We start from the raw sequence: 20,448 nt of genomic DNA, 5'->3' as shown, positions 1-20,448 counted from the left end.
TTTAGTAAGTCATGTTAACCATGGATACATCTTTGTTTTGTGTGTTAGCATGACAACATATTTGCTAATTAGCGTGTTCAATCAAGTATTCACTAAATATATTAATAATAATAATTAATTCTGTAGGGAACATCAATTTGCAACAAATTTCATGGCAGTACACAAAACAAAAATGTCATGGCAAAAAAAATCATCTGCCTCTCTGCTAAATAAGATTAAAAAAAAAAAAAAATTAGTTGAAAACATTCAGAATTAAAAACTAAAGCTATCAACAGAATGTGAAAAAAACAAACACTTTTGATGTTTGGATGTATCTAGCCCTGTCCCGTCTGAGTCCAGAGCTCCTGTGCTAGTTGTGTAAACACCTACTCACCCCCAGTACTCCAAACTGCCAGTCTGCACCGCTAGCTGCTTGGCTAACTAAGCTAACTAGTTTATGGCAGCTTTAGTTCGCAGCAGTTAGCGGTTACTGTTCTTACATACTGCACCTTAAACATTAGGGAGATCCCCAGTTCAGCTTTAGCTTTATCCTTACAGCTTTAGCAGTATATTTTTCTCTCCTCATACATCAGCAAAAGCAGCTGGAGCTGGGGGATAAGATGGACCTGTGGTCATACCTGCTGAAGCCCGTGCAGCGGATCAGTAAGTACAGCCTGCTGCTGCAGGACATGTGGAGGGAGTGTGGTCCGGGACAAACCAGAGAGATGGCTGAGGTCAAGGCCGCCTTGGAGGTCATCCAATTCCAGCTCCGCCATGGCAACAACCTGCTGGCCATGGACGCCATCCACCACTGTGACGTAAGACTGATGGTTTCTTTAACTTTGCAGGCATTTTGTAAGCCAAAATATCAAGCAAGATTATTAGAAAGGAGGAGTTCATGTTCTATATACAATACATGCAAACACAGGTATACTGTATAGATACAGTGTGTAATGTATTGTGATAAGAATGACTTATGACCCCCTCATCCGGCATTAAGCAACGGTGGGATCAGTCCTATTATTCGGAAAGGAGAGGAAATAAACAGGTACAGGCAAGCCTTTGAGAACATTTATTTTAGGGACGATGTGCAGTGAGAGTGAAGAGCAGAAACATCAATCAGCATATTTGGCTCTTTGCGACTGCTGGTAAATCATGGGTAATAGTTTAATCTGCTTTTCTGAGGAATGTAAAGGGAGGCGTGTGTGGGACGATGACGTGGAGGACATTATCTGTAGAGCAGAGATGGAGGAAATGGAGCCGTAGGTCATAGGAATTTTGTTTATGACCTTTCTTGCACTCAAAGTACATATGTCGAATATTGGTAGATAAATATGTATACGAAATCATGCTTCCTTGTGTTTCTCTTGGTATAAAGAAAGGAACTGTGGTGCATTATTGCTCACTACAGTACTGTCACTTACCAGTTGACTTCTCCTTTTCTGTACTGCAGGTTAATCTGAAGGAGCAGGGCCAGCTGATTCGTCAGGACGAGTTCTTGGTAACATTCAGGAAGAAAAAATGCTTCCGCCACATTTTCCTTTTTCAAGAACTCGTCCTCTTTAGCAAGACCAGGAAGACTGACGTAGGCAATGACACATACATCTACAAACAGTCATTCAAGGTTCGCATATTGCCACCATACACACTCCCTTTATGAGAAGTGCAGTTGTATTAATGTGTACCAGAAGTATCATACAAGGTTCACATATTACCACCATACACACAAAAGCCACTTGTGTGAAGTTCAGCTGTGTAAATATGTATCAGAAGTTCCAGTTAATAGAACTGTGATGCAAGGCCAGAGTACTCCTACTACTTCCTTTTGACGGCAAGTCAGCACAAGATCATCAGACACTGACTTCACTTTTCTCTTGCAAAACTCATTTACAGAGGTAGTTTTCCAGTGTTTGTCACAGCTTAAGGAAACTTTCCGTAACACATAGATGCAAGGGAGGACGAGACATTTGACCCCATGTCAGACAGTTATTATTGTAAAAATCTTTGAATACAAGAATATGTTGAAGATAGAAAAAGAATAGTGCATTATTTTAATCATTTTTGAAATGTACAGCTGCAGAATTAGTTTCACTGAATAATCAATTTGAAGTACTTTTACTTAATTTTTGAATTACCAAGAGAGTTGATTCTAACACACTTCATACACGAGCTACAAGCCCAATTACAGTAGTCTTGGACTCGTATCTGTGTTTTCACAAATTTGCCAAACTGCTTGCTATATTCAAAACTGCCATCTGACATGATCTGTTTGTCTTTGTGTATATTTAGACGTCAGACATAGGCCTGACCCAAAACAGCGGTGACAGTGGCCTGTGTTTCGAGATCTGGTTCAGGAAGAGGAAAACCCAGGACACGTACACACTTCAAGCAGTTAGCCGGGACGTGAAGAGCGCCTGGACCAAGGACCTGGAGCGAATCCTGTGGGAACAGGCTGTACACAACAGAGGTACAAAAACACATAAAAACACAACAGTTCCACTGGAAATATCAGGAAAAAGAGGAAGAGGGATGGATATCACAGAAGCAGAGGGGCAAAACAGCATGTAGAGCCAAAATATGTCTGGTGGACTTGGCGAGAGCAGCTGTTTCTGGTTAAAGTAAAAGAATTTTACCGTAAAAACTCATTGATTAAGCTTGGTATGCTCATAATATATTAGCATTTGCATGGCCTATATTGGCTGAATCTTGGTAATAATAAGATATTATTAATATTTTCACGCTAATGATTTCATGTGGTTTTTTTAGAGGTCCGTATGCAGGAGAGAGTGTTCATGGGTATTGGAAACAAGCCTTTCATGGACATCCAGCCCAGCGATGCAGCTATCAGTGACAGAGCCGTCAACTATGTACTGATGGGAAGAGGTAAAACACACTTATTTATTTATTCCCTAGTCTGAGTATTTTAGTCATTTTAGTATTGTGACAGACACAAACTGAACCTCACCTTCTCTCTGCAGAAAACAAGGTGCTGTCCTCTGTGACTTCACGTGGATCACAGGATTGCCTTCCTGGGGGTCGGCCAAAATCTGTCGGTTCAGGAAGCAGTGTGTCTTCCTCCTCATCCTCGGGGAGGGGCTCCCTGTCCCCTGTGGGATACATGTGTGGGCCAAAGCGGAGGGTGGTTTCGGGGGGCCTTGGAGGATATGTGTCTCCTCCTGGAGCTCTGGAGGAGGACGACTTGGACCAAGAGAGCGGGAGTCAGAACTTATTATGTGAGTTAAGTGTGTAAAATGAAGCAACTGTCTGTGTTCTTAATTCATGTATGATTATAATGTTGCTTGCGATTTATTGAAAATGGACTAGAGGATTAGATGCAATGCTACAGCCAGGAACCAACATTTTGCCATGTTGTTGTGTTATTGATGGCCCCTGAACAGTTTCACTGAAGCTGCTGGGTATTATATTACAAGCCTGAAGACACTTTTAGAAAGGTCAGAGGTCAGAGATTTGGGTCATGATTTTAAAAGGCATCCAAAGACATTTATGTAGAGTTGTTTGTGTTTGCTGATACAGTGTTTGAACCTCAGCTTTAGTTAAGAAAATAAAGACATTTCTATCATCCATCCATCCATCCATCATGTACGTTATCAAGTCTTCTCTTTGTTCCAGTGGACAGCTCCGAGTCGTCAGGAGAGAGTGTGAGCGGCTTCAGCAGCTCCGGTCACAGCTACCACTCTGCCATCGGAGGAGAGGCGGAGGACACCTCCTCGGTCTGTGCCTCCACAATCACCGTGAAGGAGGCAGCGCCTGCTCATGGAGCTGAACCCTCTGCAGTCTTCCAAAAACCAAATGCTTTGGCAGGATCCCCAGAAAAAACCCGACCACCAGTTGCACCCAAGCCCAAACCCAAACCACAACACCAGGCCAAAGATGTGTCCTGTGGCAAGGTACAGTACAAAGCTCGAAACCACTAATTGAGTAATTGTTCATGAGGTCAAAAACATTAGTAATGCTAAGTAAATAAGTGCCTGGAAGTGAATTACCCACAAATTCATTCATCACTATCTCTGCCCTCCTTTTTTATCCTCTCTTTTGCTCTCTTAGGTTGGAAAGTCCACTGAGGTTTGACGTGTGTAATACGGTACAAGGTGTGTATAATGTTGTTATAGTTATTATATTTATGTGAATACACATTGGAAAAGAAAAGTTAAAGATTTAATTTTCTTTCCTACAGATTTGGAGGCAACCCGAGAGAAGACAAGAGCCTTCTGCTGAAGATTAAACTATTTAAATTGACATCTTTTTATACCAGCTGTTAATGTAATCCGTTACCACTCTGTAAATAGATCTTAATCTCACCACTAATACAGTAGTGCAGAAAAATGTCTATAAATGTACTGTATGTTGAACTTAAACAGTGATACATTCTGAAATGCATACTTGCATAGTGTGCTGTAAATCAGTCTAGTTTCATAGCTCATGCAAAGGATCATAGAGTTGCTACGGTCTGCACATTTGATCTCACCTGGATTATTTAGTCACATTCTTTGACTAAGTAATCCAGGTGAGATCAAATGTGCAGACGATATGCCTCCCAGATGCGTTTAATAAAGTCTTGTGATGAGTTGCGCTGGTAGAATAGACCATAATGCCGCCTTTTTTGTCCTAAATGTGTTGCCTTTTGTACAGATTTATCAAACGTAATTACAACATAAGTGTCTTACTTGTTTCCTCTGAAAATAAAACACATCCACTCTGTCTTTTCTTTGAATTAACAGTTTTTGTATAAACTAATGTGCTACTTGTATGAAGATTGATTCATGTAACTGTTGTATGGCTTTCTATTTGGAATACAGAATATTTGCAGTGATGATGAATCTCTTATGTTGGCTTTTGTCTGTGTTTTTACTTGATTCACAATAAACTTAACCAACATGCTTACAGTCAGTGACTTTTCTCAGCTCACATACAGGTGGCGGCGATCTGTCTTTAATTTGAATTTGCCAGATAGTCAGATAAGTTGAGAAACTGCCATATAACACAGATATAATATATCCTTTAAAGCCAAGCTGTAATATCAGACATTTAGTGTAACAATGAACAAGAGTTTTTAAAAGGAAATCTAATGCTGATTTCCTCATAAGAGCTGAACTGCAAGGGCAATGGTCATGACTTCTGTAAAATAGAAACTACCCTTTTTACCATGTTTTGGACATTTCTTTAGAACTACCACCCAGGAATACTTGTGAAATAAGAACAAAAGTTTTTAAGCAGAACTGCCATTTTCTGTATGTTTAACCACTGTTGGTGTAACATCAGCTGCCTGAAAAGAAACAACTCCTCCCCCTATACAGTGTGTATTTATTATCATTCAGCAATAATGTGCTTGTTTTCCTAGACCAATTTTAAGGGGATTTTCTTTTTTTTTTTACAATAAATACTCTTCTGTTTCCCTACTTTGTCTGATTTTTACTTTTTTTCTTTTGCTGTCAATTTCAATTCTAAATCTGACTCCTCTTTTTTTCTTCGTCTTTTATAACGCCCACACATTTATAGTTTAATCTGGAAGTGAGATCAGGTGATAGATGCCACAGTCTCCCTGAAGCAGCCGAGCCTGCCCCAGCAAAGGCACTCAGTCATTTCCACTGTGTGGGTTTGGACAGAGCTCTGTTAATCACTGGATTGCTGATGTAATGCCCTACTCTGTAGCCAAGACTCATGTTTGTACTTAATACTAGCCTGCCCAGAGTGCCTCAAACCATATGACTGGCTTCATACTCTATGATTACAAAATTCATTATTGGCTATTTTCTTTTTTCTTTTTTTTAATCATTTTTGATGCATAAATGGTACCTGTTTTATAGAAATATGCAAGTTTATGTTCAGCCCTATAGTACAATGTGTCCTTTTGTGCACTTGAGGAAGTGCATGCCTCTCTTTTTACATCATCGTGTGCCAGTGCAAATTTTCTCTGTGGTGCATCTGCTCTGATGCAGCCTAAAATGGGGCTTGTTTACACAGGGTACGGCATTTTTGATCGACAGATGACAAGAAAAAATAGATTTCATCCCTTCTTAAAAAGAACAGCTCACCCAAAATCGAAAATTCAGTCATTATCTTTTCACCCTCATGCAGATGGAAAGTTGGGTGACGTTTTCGAATTCCACAAAGCATTTCTGGAGCTTCACAGCAAAAAAAAGCGTTGCAGCAGTCTGCTAAACAACTGAAGTAGATGGGGTCTTGTTTTAAAATTCCCAAAATGGCTGCATACAGCTCATCATAAGAAACCCTGTCTTTTAATTGATTTTAAAAGACAGTATTTACACCCTCAATGTTCAGTTGAGCTTGTGATCAGCAGCTACACTAAAGATTTCACCTTTAAAAAGGTGTAAACAGCGATTTTCGAACTAATTTGTTTTCTCAGGGCTTCTAGAGACTTGGATTACGCAGGATGAGCTGTATGTTTGTTTTCCTCTGTATTACATTTTTAAATAAGTCCCCAGTTACTTCAGTTGCTTACGACAAAACTGCAACACTGTTTTGCTGCGAAGCGCCAGAAATGTTTTGTGCACTGACTTTACACTCACTACACATGGGGTGAGCAGGCTTGGGGTGTAATGCAATACATATACTGGAATTAAGTATTTCAGGAAACAAAGTTAGTGAAAAAATATAATACGTTCAGTAAAAAGGGATTACTGACAGAATTACAATTATGAAGCAAAGAATGACATACTAGTTTGCAGCCATGCACGTGTGCACACATGAGGACACTTCACACATCATCCCTCTGATTCTGAGTGAAACTGAATACTATCATTATTAAACAAAAGTCATCTTATTGATATTTCTCTCCTCTCGCCTTTATTTGCATGTTTGGTATTAAGGTTATCCAAAAGTAATGGACAGTAATCAAGTTACACTACTTTAATATTGAGATACTTGTATTACGTTACTGACTACAAAACAGGTAGCCTAATTAGTAACTGTTCCCAACCCTGAGGGGAGATAATGACTGTTTTTCATTTTTTGGTTGAACTGATCCATTTCAGATTAAGGCTGGCGTTTTTCTATATAATTCTACCCAATGTTAACCTTTTCAGTCCGTCATCTTATTCTCTGGAAACTACGCAACAGCTCGACAACATTTGATGTGTACACTTTAATGATTCACAGTTTGCTGCAGGATGTACGGCGGCCGCATCCCAACATACGTGAGTACACGCGGGAGAGGGTGAGTTCCGTTTAGGGGAGGGTCACGCGACACGCCCACCGTCACACACTGACTGGACCGGCACGAGGAGGACTACAAATAGGAGCGAGATAACAACGAGGGGGCACACAAGTCTTCCCTCTGAGCTGGAGATTCACTGAAAACACAGTTTAGTCAAAGACCACAGAAGAAGTCATGGCTCAAGGTAAGTTCTGACCTGACTACTTTATTTTGAACAATTAGAATAGTTTTAGATTAAATATTAAAAATACATAAATGTTGATCCATAGTGACATAATCTTTATGTGTCTGTTAATATGGGTGTTTGTGCTAAAAACTTCAATAACTGACTGAGGAGAGGATGAAGGGGAAATTTACACTAAGTGTAGGACACTGCATGCTGTAGACATGATGTCTGAGAGGGGGGCAAATGGAAAGTTATCACAGCCTGCACATATCATCACCCACCCAGTGCTGGCTGGTGTCAGTGCTGCAGGAGTAACTGTGTCAGGCACACGTTCATCAGAGATCTGAGGACCACCGCCTCTAAAAAAAAATGTTTCACCCTCATGTTTGAACAGACGATTGTTGCCCTGGGACCTTAACACTCATAATAGCAGCTGAGAGCAGCTGAAGGCTTCACCGGTTAACTGCTGCTATCTTTATAGAGCACACACACACACACACACACACACACACACACACACACACACACACACACACACAGACACACACACACCACCCTACAAATAGTTTTGCTTTGGGCAACTATTTTTGTAGAGACACTTTATATGTTCCTAACAAGAAAGTAGATTATGCTTGCTCAGAATCACACCTGAAGGTTGTAATTGTTGTCAGCCTGTGTGTGTGTTGTCTGTTTTGTGTGTGTTGTGTGTGTGTGTGTAAGCAAAATGTGTAGCATAGCAAAACTATGTGGGGGAGGGCTGGAGGAGACATTTTTATGGTAAAGAAGGTATGCACCTTTTGCTGCTGGATGTGTATTTGACAGAAAACATGTGAACTGGAACTGGTGTGAAGCCATGACGAAAATGCTTTTGCTCTCTGGTGTATTTATTCTTCATTGTCGCATGTTAGTTAGATGTCTACTGGAGAGACCATGCGCTACACACAGCGGGGATCAACTGATTATCAGCCTGGCTGATTATTGGCACCGAGCAGCTTTTCAGTCAGTTCCATTTCTTTCCGTTCTTGCTTTTGTCCTAACAGGTGGCAGTAATTCTCCTTCACTCTGGTAGCCAGCTGCCATAAAACACAAAAATGCATTCAGTGTAATTGTGCTTTTTGTCCGCTTTTGTGCTGTTGTTAGTTACAGACCCTCTCTTCACGTCCCTGCACTCGTATTTTTAGTAACTCTTTTGTCGAAAAGGAGACAAAACACATAATGAACAAAGTTAAAGATACATATGTCCACTATCAATTTATTTAAAGGTGCAGTATGTAAGACTTGGCCACCTGTCGAATTCATACTACAGACAAATGGGGGGAAGCATATGACCAGAGTAACCACTTACTGCTGCAGTCATTAGCTAGTTATATGTGCTAGTGCACATATTGCACCATTAAATTGTTTCAGTAGATATCACAATAATATCGTTATTGTGAATTCTTTAGGCCACAATAAGTGTGTAGTGGAAATCTGATATCATGAAAGCTGTAATTGGAATCAGTGTTTTGTTTTTTCCATCACGAATGTGCTACTTTGTCTCTGACACCAAATAATAATAAAGTATCCATAATCTGGGTCTGCAAAGTAACTAGTAAGTAAAGTTATCACATAAATGTGAAGTAATAAGGAGAATATTTGCTTTAAAAATGTAGTGAAGTTGAAGTATAAAGTAGCAGAGAATGGGAATACTGAAGTACAAGGAGCTCCTGGGTAGGTCTCATTATCAGTCTCCTTGATTACTAACTATGAGTATCTGTATTGGCTTTGAAAAAACATCCCAAAACATAAAGAGACTCCAAATATTGAATCACTGCAGAACTTGCATGCAGAAGAAACGGTATCTGTTAGACGGTCACAGAGCTTTTACTTGAAATTGAAAGTGTCTGTGATAGAGCTCTGAAGTCAGCATGGGTGTTACTTGCAGGTCTGAACACTTCAGACGGGACTTGCATATTTATTTTTCCAAGATTTGAATGGTGTTTACTGTGCCGGCTACGACCCAGCTAGGTTTTATTTTAATTTCCTTATAAGGCTTATTCTGGACCCAGTGCTGCTTTGCTTACTGAGAGCGCTCCTCTGTGCTGCGGGTCATGGGGGGTAGAGTCGGAGCGAAGCGTAGGCGTTTACAGTATGGGTCAGAGTCAAGGCTGAGGAATCTCTGCCCATACATTTCATATTAGAGCATTGTGCTGCTGAGTTATGTAACTCTAAAGCATTAAATGCAAGTTACAGTGTAGTGAGTTTGGCTTTACACCACACATGCGTGCCATCTGCTGTACCGCAACTGCTTCCCCTGAAACGCCACATGCTGTTGCTCTGTGGCTTGGGAGCGAATCAAAATGAATTTTCTTTTTTCTTACAATTACCTAGCCACAAAAACACCCTAAAATCACAGCAGAAAGGATGACATCAGTTTCCCTTTTGCACCCTTAGTGTGTTGTTTCTGATGGTTTTGGGTCACAGACATTTATGTGTTATTATATAATAGTTTTCACAGTCTGTAAGTTCAGGATCCGTTTATTGGGCCCTCTTGCCCTGAGGTGTGAGTACAGTAAAACTCTCCTCTGCTCAAAAGGAAATCTGAATTTCTTGAACCCAAGAGAGATATCGCTTTCTATCTCCAGATGGCTCCTCAAAAAAAAAAATTGAAAAAGCATCTGAGCTCCAATGCAATGATGATATTTATATGATATTTGCACGGATCAAATGTGAGCTAAAAGACTGGAGAGTATGCACAGGCTAAACAGCAAAGCCCTCACAATCCGGATAGGTAGCGCTGTCATCTTTAAGGCATTTTCCTCCAATTATTTACACTAATATGTCTTCAATTAGGAAGTTAACTAAGGTCAAGATCAGTAAAACATCAGAGGAATACTGAGGAATGATCCCCCATGGGAGTCGTGTAAAACAGCAGGAGGTTTTTGCAGCTTAGTCTTTGTTTGCTCAAGTCTAGCCCAGCCTTGACACCACCCACCATATATATTGGGAGAGGTTAACCTCCTGACATGTCATGGAGCAGCCCAGACAGTGGTGAGGCAACAGGAGGACCATGGAGGCTTTATATATGGGGACTCGAACGTTTCCAACAAACAGGAAGTCAGGGGGTGGGATTCTCTTAGTCACAACCCCTGGAGAGAAGGAGCGGTTGTGTGTTTGCACACTTCACAAGGGAGTGACTTTCTGTCTGTGTTTACCTCTTGTTAAATCCATACAGAGAGTCCTGTGAAGCAAAATGACTTTACCATAAATGACTGTGAGTGTCCTGCACTGCACAGTTTTTACTCCCAAGGCCACAGGATTTACTTTGATGATCAAATAGTAAACAGTTTCTTTTTTTAAAATCCCTCAGGAACATAAAGTCATTATGAAAGTCAGTTTGTTGAAACTAGTTACAGGAAAAAACTTTTAGAAAACATAAAACCGCATTCAGTCACAACATAAAGAAATCCAGACTCTGTGCCATTAAAAGGAGTAATTTGTAATAATTGGACTCTGTATGTTCTGTTAAATATCCCTCATCCTATACACAGCTGTACATTTTACAACTGGCACTTCATCAAGACTGTGTTGTGGCATTTTAATAGTTCCATAAACTTCTACATTATAGTCCTATCAAATTGAAATAAGAACCACGAATATGTCTGGTGTGCTACAAAACATGTGCATGTTCTACACATTTTAATGAATATACTACATCACTTCTTAGTTGCTATGTAGCATTTTATGCATCTGTTATAGAAGAATACGAGAATTCTTTTAAAAAAAGGAAAATATGTATCGACCCTTTGAAAAATACTGTAACATGTTAACAAGCAACACAATTTCTCTCAAGATGCTGTCATGTTAAAAAAAGAGCAACTGTAATACTCTTTAAGTCTTTATGATGATGATTGTTCTGCATCTATGTTGTAGATGTTAGAGATCAAGATAAACACTTCTTTTAGAGCATTATTTCTTAAAGGATACATAATGTGCTAATTCTCAGGTTCGTCTTTTATTTTACATGCTTTAGTGCTCAAAAAACACATCCGTTTTCTCAAACTGTCCAGTTCATTTTTAACGTTTAAATTCTTTCACATGCACAAGAACCTATACAGCACACTGAAGGAAAGAAGAGAAGAAAAACAAAAAGCACAAAATGTCTCTTTTAAGTTTTTCTGTGTTTTTTTTAAACTTCCTCTCTTCTTTCAAGCTCTGGACATCGATCGCTGGAACCTGGAGTGCGATTTCAACAACTTGGACCATCATACTGATCTCAACGGTGCAGACCGCCTGATCGTTAGGAGAGGCCAGCCATTCACAATCAGTCTGTACCTCCGCTCAGGAAACTACCAACCAGGAGTCAGCTCTCTTGACTGCGTTGTAGAAACAGGTGCTACTCCTTCATTTACCTCTTTACTTATTACATCATACACATAGAATATTTCCACTCATTTTCTCTTAGCAAAATAGTCATTTACTCTCCACCAAAAAGGGCTGGGCAAAATATTGATTTTATATTGTTATCGGGATATTAGCCCCAAAAAAATTGCGATATTACTTAAAGGCCCTACATCCAAACATTCAGAAAGGTAAATGAGCGAAGCTTTCACAGCATGGAAAATGTTTTCTTAATGATCCTATAATGAAGGAAAAACATTGTGGTTGGTCTTCTCGTTTAGGAAGTTAGGTTCACATGTTTTCTTTGCCTCCTATTGTGATTTCAAAGATGAGAGAGGAAAGTAGCGGTAAAGGAAAAGGAAGTAATTTTGAAATGGCCAGTAATACTGCTGCTGGCTTTCCCATTGAGCACACTTACTGTAGCAACATCTTCTGGTGCTTTTTCCACTGTTAACCTCAGCTACTCCCGTATTGTTCTGCTGGTGGAAATGGCCTTAACTATTATTCTTGGTAGCGGCAGATACTGTATTCTCATGTATTTGCCTTCACAATACACTTGAAAGATACGGAAAACGTATCTGTCTTTTTTCCTCAGTTTATATTTGGATAAACTTCTCATATAGAGAATGATAAGACAGCTGTTACTTGCCCTTATATTCAACTGTTTAAATAGGAAGTGTTGCTTGCCAACAGGAAAGCATGTGTATAATCATAGATAACATTATCAACCATTGAAAGTCAAGTCTATTTAGATGGATTGGAGCAAGAAAGTTAATCCCACCCGCTGAGAAGGAAGTGGTCGAAAAGCCTGCCCTTGGTTTAGTTGGCTGTACTGAGTGAAAGATACAAAGGAATTTAGTCTTTGGACTGAGGTGAAAACAAGTTGTTAAATCAAACTTAAATCAAATGAGAACTGAAGTCCCCTTCAGTTTTGGTTGTAATTAGGAGCCATTACACAGTTATGCTGACCATGCATGAGAGCAGATTCCAGAGATGTTTGAACTAAATTTAGGCACAGTTGGGAAAACGGTTTGATGAAAATGAACACTTTCTACTCCCCAGACACAAATGTTTCACCAAAAATCTCTTGGCAGTTGCCCACATGTAGTCTCTAACCATGTTTACTTTTACATGCAGGTCCTCAACCCTCTGAGGAGAATGGCACCAGGGCCTCCTTTGGTCTGTCTGCTGTCATTGACACTTCCCACTGGAGTGCCGCTGTCACCAGCCCCCCTGGGGACACGGTGACCCTCTCCATCTGCTCGCCCCCCGACGCACCTATAGGCCGCTACACCCTGACCCTGGGGCAATCAGGGCGGATTGATTTCATCCTGCTCTTTAACCCTTGGTGTCCAGGTGGGTAAACAGACCGTACATCAAACTGTCAGGGAGTGTATCTTGTTAAGCAATCTTAGGCTGCTTGATGATCATATTTCATTTCACAGTGGCCCTTATGACAAGAGCTATTCACTGAGGGGGATTAGTGCCGCCACTGTAAAAAAATAATGAGTTTTTGTATTTTTGTATTACAATGGGCCTAATCCTCTTCCGTAGCTATTCATATAGGCGAATGGTAGAAGTTTTGCTTCAATTATTATTTTGTGATTTTATAAGCAATAATTTTGGGAAATGATTATTGTTTTAATGAGAAGATCTATTTCATATCATTTCTGGTAAGTAGAAAGTTACAGAAAGCAGCCAATTAGCTTAGCTTAGCTTAAAGATTGGAAACAAGGAAACAGTAAGCCTGACGCTGTCTGAAGATACAGTCTGCCTACCAGCACCTCTAAAGCCCGCTAATAAACATGTTAAATATAGTTTAATGCAAACAAAAATAAAACTGTAAGAACGACAAATTTTGCGAGTTGTCAAGCTGTTTCTTGGCTGAGCAGCAGTCACTTGCTGGCTGCAACATATTATCATTACACGGGTTGTTGCTTCCTGAACCAGGTCAGCTGTTTCTCCCTGTTTCAAGTCTTCATGCTAAACTAAGCTAGCTTGCTTCTGGCTGTAGCTTAAGGTTGAACAGAAAAAGCAAATTTCCCAAAGAGACAAACTATTCTTTTAAGTTAAGTAAAGTGCTGTGAATGAACTCCGTCCCCTGCAGGATGTTTTTTATAGTTTCCAAGCAATTAAAACCAATACTAGACCTGTCATGTTCCACCTATGACATGCATTATGACATCGATTGTATTGTTTGTGATGTATCTGGGCAACAGGAGATAGAGTGTATATGGACGATGAGAAGAGTCTGGCAGAGTATGTCTTATCTCAGGATGGAATCATCTTTCGAGGCAGCGCCAAGTATCCCATACCAACTCCCTGGAACTTTGGCCAGGTACCAACACCAACACCGACACTATCAGCATCGCTTTGTCTCACTCACATACTGTAGTCAACCATTGTGCCAGAGTTCATCACACTTACTCTGATAAACAAGAAAATGTCCACTTATCCAGTGAAATATGATGCTTTGCATAACTGCAAATTCCTAATATCTGACAGTGGACAGTCTGTGTCTGATAAAGTGAGAGGGTGTTCTATGACATCTGATACAGTTTGAATTAGCCTGGCGTTAGCAGTTCATTACTTGTGCAGCTCAGGGGTTTACAGCATGGCACAATCAGACATCTGAAAGGCTGTGTGTTTGCACCTGTTCTTGTTGGACAGCCAATCTTTGCTCTCACTTCTACTTTCCCACTTCGTTACTTCTGCTAACGATAAACAATTAATCAGCAGTAATACCTGCTTTTCTGTACAGTTTGAAAGTGGAATCCTGGATATCTGTCTGAAGATTCTGGATATGAATCCTAAATGTCTGAAATATCCTGGCAAAGACTGCTCAAAGAGGGGAATTCCCACCTATGTTTCCAGAGTGCTGAGTGCCATGGTGAGTCATTTCTGCTATCTCCATCTACTTTAGATGGGTTAGATGGGCATAGATGGGTTAAGTTGGGTTTTTATATCCAAAAAACACTCCTTTCCTTTGCCTGCTAGGTGAATTGTAATGATGACAAAGGGGTCGTGCTTGGAAAATGGTCAGGTGACTATGAAGGAGGTGTCAGCCCTCTGTTCTGGAGGGGCAGTGTGGAGATTCTGCGCAACTGGGACACACAAGCCTGTCAGCCTGTTCGCTACGGACAGTGCTGGGTGTTTGCTGCAGTGGCCTGTTCAGGTAAGATAGGACAAAACAGAGCTTGGTAGCTTATCACTAGGAAACACATTTGATTCGTCTCAACCATGCACAACATAACACTGACATAACAATATACATTTTTCTCCTCCTCTTAGTATTGCAATATTCATGTAAGCTGTTTTTATTCCCTTTTAGTTTCCAGAGCTCTTGGCATCCCCTGCCGAGTGGTCACTAACTACAAGTCAGCCCACGACACCAACAGCAACCTGGTGATCGAACAATACGTTGATGAAAAGGGAGATCTCATTAGATCCAGAGAAATGATCTGGTAAGTGCGCATATGTTTTATGTATGTCAGTAGGAGGAGGCTTGTGTAAGATCAATGCAATAGGAGAAAGAGAAGAACCTAACTGTTTAAAGTCTTCCTGGAATGAAGTGACCAGACCTGATTGGCCTTTCACTACTCATATGAGAAAGTAAGCCAATAGAAAAGCTTTCAGGTACAAACAAAGTTTAACATCAACACAAACTCAATGGTAAACACATGAGTTTACCCACGAGTTTGTCAAGCTTATCAGGAAGACAACATTTTCTTTGTGCTATTCAACATCATGACCATCATATGATATTTGGATCCACAGATAGAATGCATATGCAATAAAGTTCAATAGTTCATTGAAGTCAACAAGTTTACTGCAGTTTTGATAGCCCTGTTTGTGAGATGTGCCAAAACAGAAAGTGTATGATGTGTTGTTCGTGTCTGTAGGAATTATCACTGCTGGGTGGAGAACTGGATGACCAGGCCTGACCTTAAATCCCCTGTTTTTAATGGCTGGCAGGCCAGTGACCCTACACCTCAGGAGAAAAGCCACGGTAATGAAAAAGCTGCGCTGAAGGATCCAATGAGAGCATTTTTAAACAAGCCAATTCCTCGCCAATTTGGCTGGTTTGATCAACTTTGTCTCCACACTGTCCCCTTCCCTAAGGAGTGTACTGCTGTGGGCCGGTCCCTGTCAGGGCCATCAAGGAGGGCGAGCTCACGTTCAAGTATGATGCCCCGTTTGTCTTTGCTGAGGTCAACGCTGATGTCGACTACTTCATGAAGAAAGCGGATGGCAGCCAATCCAAAGTCACCTACACTACAGCGGTGGGCCAGAAGATCAGCACAAAGAGTGTGGGCAGTGACGCCAGAGAGGACATCACTCATCTCTACAAGTACCCTGAAGGTAGGCAGACCTAACTAAACATCCCTCGAGTTGGTCCTTAAAATTACAACGCACCACAAAACATGACTGTCACTTGTATATACGAACCTCCTCTACTTACCAGCAGGTCACATCAAGGTCATTTGCTGTGTACGTTCTTGGAGTCCCTATCAGGATTTTTGTTTATCTTAATTTAAATAAAGTCACTTCCTTAGTTTAAGAAGGTCAGATGTATGCTCCTTTAGTATAACAGGAAATTTGTCATTTGAATTGTATTGCACTTGACTGAAGCGTGTGATTTTGTTGCTTCCACAACGCCAGGCTCGGATGAAGAGCGGGCTGCTTTCAAGAAGGCCAACCACGAAAACAAGCGGCTCAAACAGCAACAGAATGAAGGCCTACACCTCACTATCAAGGTGGGGTCAGACATGAGGAAGGGCTGCGACTTCGATGTGTTCGCCGTGGCTACCAACAACACTCAAAGCCAGAAGAAGTGCCGCCTGGTGTTTGGATCCTGCGCCGTGTCCTACAACGGGAACATGGGAGAGAACTGTGGCTTTAAAGACCTGCTCAATGTTGAACTCTCACCAGGAGCAGGTGAGCCGAGTCGTCATGTGGTGTTGTCGTGTGGATGCTTTGTACACTTTTAACTGTGAGTATTAAATATATTGTGTGGGTTCTTCCAGAAAGGCGAGTTCCACTAAGGCTGAACTATTCCAAGTATGGTGGCCTGATCACTGAGGACAACTTAATCCGTCTGGCAGCTCTGTTGGTGGACTACTCTGGCGGACAGCCAATCCTGGCACTGAGAAACATTGTGCTGGACAATCCAGAAATCAAAGTCAGAGTGAGTACTATACAGAGACCTGCAACAACAGTATAGACTTTAATAAGAGAAAGATTGGGTGATTGGGTTCATGTGAACTATTTAAAGATACAACCACATCAGCCAGGTACAATCAACAAACAAACAAATAAACAAACAACAACAAGTGTTTTGCACTAAGTTTTGCCAACTTCTTTTAATCCCAAACATCCAGTAGATCCATAACAGTAACATATTTTGTTCATAAAACAGTATTTAGTGCATAAATGGCGACGAAATAGCGACAAGCTGCTCTTGCAGATGCTTCTGCATTCCTTTGTCTGTCTGTCTGTGATGCATCGCGTTGGCTTATTTTTGCATGAAAAGAGAATAATAAATCAATACTGAAGTGTGTTCAAACTCCTATAGATCAATAACAGAAGCACTTACAGAGATTATGACTGTAACCTTTCAGAAGAGCACAAAAAAAACATGTCTGTACTCCAAATGGTTCAACGACAGCTTTAAATTTACTTCGGGCTAGACTGGGATAGGTGCTTTAGGATCATTTTACATGCATTTTCAGGAATGGTCCCATATTGTAGAAAGTGAGATCTTTTTTAATAATAAAACAGGTCTGAGTGCCATATAAATTCTGTGAAAGTATGGAAACACTCAATCCACAGAGACTGCACACAGCCAGTATTCAGAAACTGTTCCTTTATACAAGCTGTCAGGACTTCTGTAAGGTTGTGACAGCTACACAGTCACTGCTCTCAGCAAGCATCTAAACATTTTATAGTAAGCACAATATTTGACCTTTCTGAGCCTGCAGTATTTAGTATTTGGCACAAGCACACCTGTATTGTACTTTCTGTGAGACTGTCATTAAATAACACCAAGCGGTGGCTGTGCTCTGCAGATCCTGGGTGAACCAAAGGAGAATCGGAAGCTGGCTGCAGAGATCACCATGCAGAACCCTCTGCCAGAGCCGCTGGAGGAATGCTGCTTCAGCATCGAGGGGGCCAACCTGACCGGTGGAAACGTCATCTCTGAGAGGTTGTATGAGTCCCTAGAAGCTATTATTCTCTCGTCACACACGGAGCAGCAGCTGACCCGTCATGAATTGGAAACAACTGAAACATTCTTAGTTAATCATTTAAACATTTTTTTCTCCAAGACAAAGAAGAAACATTCCACATATATGACCACAGAGTAACAAACTAGCTCACCAACACAACTCGTCCTGCCTTTACTAACATCATGGGCTTCTTTTGGCCTTTTGTACAAATCGTCATTTTTATGTCATGGAAATGTTTCTTCGCCAGTTGATTTCCAAACTCTGAGATACGAGCTTCATTTTGTAATGATTTGTTGCACTGGTCTTGGTGCAGCGTCCAGATGTCTGGCTGGATGTGCCGGTGTTTAGTCAGGACAGGAGCCCACTGGATAAAAGAAACAGCAGCACTGGGGTTCACAGGAGCAGACAGGAGATTTAGACAGAATGCGTCTGATAAAATGTCAGTGAGATGCTCAACTTTATTAATATATTTGCAGACTTGGATTTATATCAGTGAGTCAAGTAATGAGAGGCCAATCAGTTATCTTACATAAGCATAGCTTTGGATTTATGAGTGCATTAATGATGCAAGGTGTGTTTGCACTCCCATGATTTTATGGCCGGTGTTAGTGTTAGTCCAGCACTCTTCTGCTGAGCAGTTCAAACAGCTGCATCTGCATTGTCTCCCTGAATAGTCCGAGCTGTCATGAGCTTGTTTAAATATTTATGCAATCAGTGGAGTTGGTTTACTGTCCTTCTTGTATCTGTTACAGATATAATATTTAAATATTTTTTCCACAGTCTGACCTCCTCAGTGGCTCCTGGAGAAGATGCCAAGGTGAAAATTTACTTCACTCCCACCCACTCTGGCCTGAGAAAGCTGGTGGTCGACTTCAACAGCAGCAAGCTATGTCACGTCAAGGGCTACAGAAATGTCATTATTGGAAAATAAAGCCTTTTTATTTACATTTGCAGTCTATTATACAGCTATATTCTTACTCTTTTTCACAACTGTTCAGCCAGCTAAAGGACAGCAAATGCACCTTCTTTTGAACAGTGTTTCATACATTAAATGCTTTTCTATTCACGTATGTTAGAAGCTCACTGTGTATTGTTAATGTTTCAGTTCAGAGCCATAGATACCGAAATGTGACCTGAGAACACTTTGTTCTTATTAAACTAATCAAATCTGAGCATGCAACACTTTCACAGAATATGTACTGTTTCTTCTCACAATTTGTAGTGATTAGTATTTTCAGTACTATGTACTATTTTTTTATATACTATTTCAGTGCACAACAATAAAAAGAGTTGTTACACATGTCTCGGAGTTTGTGATAATGTTTCTGTCAAACGAACGGTCTTGTTGGACAGAATGTTGTTGGACTAAGAGCGTGAATCCAGTGTGTAGATTTAGTTGCACTTGTTCCTTTCAAACATGTTTCCACCATAAAGTCCATTACAAAATACCAGCGCAGCCCAAAGTAGGGCCCGTGGGTAAAATTATTTTTTTTTAAATATGATGATATTGTTTATGCTGTTTTATTTTCTAGGAGTTAAAATGCTCTTTAAATATGAAAGATCCCGCATTATTAATTCTTTTTTTCGATAATCAAGTCATTTGTATGGAAGCTGATTTGAGCCAGTTAAAGATTAACAGAGAAGAAAACTCAGCTTGATGAAAAAAACATTCCCTAAATGTAAAATATTTCCATAAATCATAATTATGAGAATTAGGAGATTAACATGCAATTAGGAGATTTAAAGTCATAATTTTGATAATAAAAAGTCAATTTATCTCATAATTATGACTTATCATAGGAACTTTTTTCCCCCATCAAGGCTGAGTTTTCATCAGTTTCTTTAACTGGCTCAAATGGACTTCCATATGTTTGCTTTTGGCCCATTGCCCACCATTAAGTGTAAGTTTTGGCCCCCAAAGGGAAAAAGTTTGGGCACCCCTGATTTATACAGTCAGCGCATGCATGTCTGTGGGTACACAAGTGTGCATGATTCATTTTCCTACAGTTAGAGGAAGTGCTGCTCTCTGCTGGCCACAAACATTGATTGCAAGTTTTAAAAAGTCTTCTGTCTGAGGCATTGTCTGTGCTGCCAGTTACTGTGCAGCACAGTTCAAATAAAAGACACACAAGGATCTACAAACCAAACCAAAGATTTGTTCTGCAGAGAACATGGCTTATCTATGCTTAACTATGGATATAATGAAAAAAGACCAAACTAAGAGTCTTCTGGTTTCATCAGAAGTAAGTTTCTCTTGACGCTCTTGTGACGTAAATGTGACAAAGGTTATTAAGTATCCTGTTGGCCTCGAGCTGAACTCATGCACCGTAGTGGTGTCGATTCTTTCACTCAGCACAGGAAAGCTCCGGTAACGTCAGCAACATTCACTTCCTTCTTGTGTTTTGTCAGTATGCTCATAGTAACCTTTAAATGTCTGTAAATTCACTGCAACGTTGATTCAATGAAGTACAGAGCTGAAAAGCAGAATGACAAGAGAAATA

General features: G+C 40.4%; 2 protein-coding genes across 2 annotated transcripts in view; both read left to right on the top strand.

Moving 5' to 3' along the window:
• The window catches only part of quob (quattro b), a 29,395-nt gene extending 24,518 nt beyond the window's left edge, over nt 1-4,877 (top strand). The window contains exons 17-24 of the mRNA XM_073467484.1: nt 573-797; nt 1,433-1,603; nt 2,269-2,446; nt 2,746-2,862; nt 2,958-3,212; nt 3,610-3,887; nt 4,045-4,088; nt 4,175-4,877. Of these exons, the coding sequence (XP_073323585.1) occupies nt 573-797; nt 1,433-1,603; nt 2,269-2,446; nt 2,746-2,862; nt 2,958-3,212; nt 3,610-3,887; nt 4,045-4,068 (1,248 nt within the window). The 3' untranslated portion in view covers nt 4,069-4,088; nt 4,175-4,877. The remainder of the gene's footprint in view (nt 1-572; nt 798-1,432; nt 1,604-2,268; nt 2,447-2,745; nt 2,863-2,957; nt 3,213-3,609; nt 3,888-4,044; nt 4,089-4,174) is intronic.
• Nucleotides 4,878-7,224: 2,347 nt separating this feature from the next.
• tgm2b (transglutaminase 2b) lies at nt 7,225-19,246 on the top strand. The gene is made up of 13 exons (XM_073468335.1): nt 7,225-7,358; nt 11,533-11,712; nt 12,858-13,076; nt 13,940-14,058; nt 14,482-14,610; nt 14,718-14,895; nt 15,052-15,184; nt 15,623-15,729; nt 15,843-16,082; nt 16,383-16,658; nt 16,748-16,908; nt 17,789-17,925; nt 18,728-19,246. Exons 1-13 carry the CDS (start codon nt 7,349-7,351, stop codon nt 18,876-18,878), a joined length of 2,040 nt encoding a protein of 679 aa, XP_073324436.1. The 5' UTR covers nt 7,225-7,348; the 3' UTR covers nt 18,879-19,246.
• Nucleotides 19,247-20,448: the final 1,202 nt, after the last annotated feature.

The sequence above is a fragment of the Pagrus major genome, chromosome 6, assembly GCF_040436345.1.
Source record: "Pagrus major chromosome 6, Pma_NU_1.0".
In the NCBI taxonomy this organism is placed as follows: domain Eukaryota; kingdom Metazoa; phylum Chordata; class Actinopteri; order Spariformes; family Sparidae; genus Pagrus; species Pagrus major.
The sequence above is the reverse complement of the archived record's forward strand: the minus strand, read 5'-3'. Positions and strand labels throughout refer to the sequence as shown.

Excerpts from the sequence above, each read along its gene's own strand:
- tgm2b (XM_073468335.1), top strand. Across the intron at positions 13,077-13,939 it reads CTTTAACCCTTGGTGTCCAG|GAGATAGAGTGTATATGGAC; the intron begins GTGGGTAAACAG and ends TCTGGGCAACAG. Across the intron at positions 17,926-18,727 it reads GGAAACGTCATCTCTGAGAG|TCTGACCTCCTCAGTGGCTC; the intron begins GTTGTATGAGTC and ends TTTTTTCCACAG.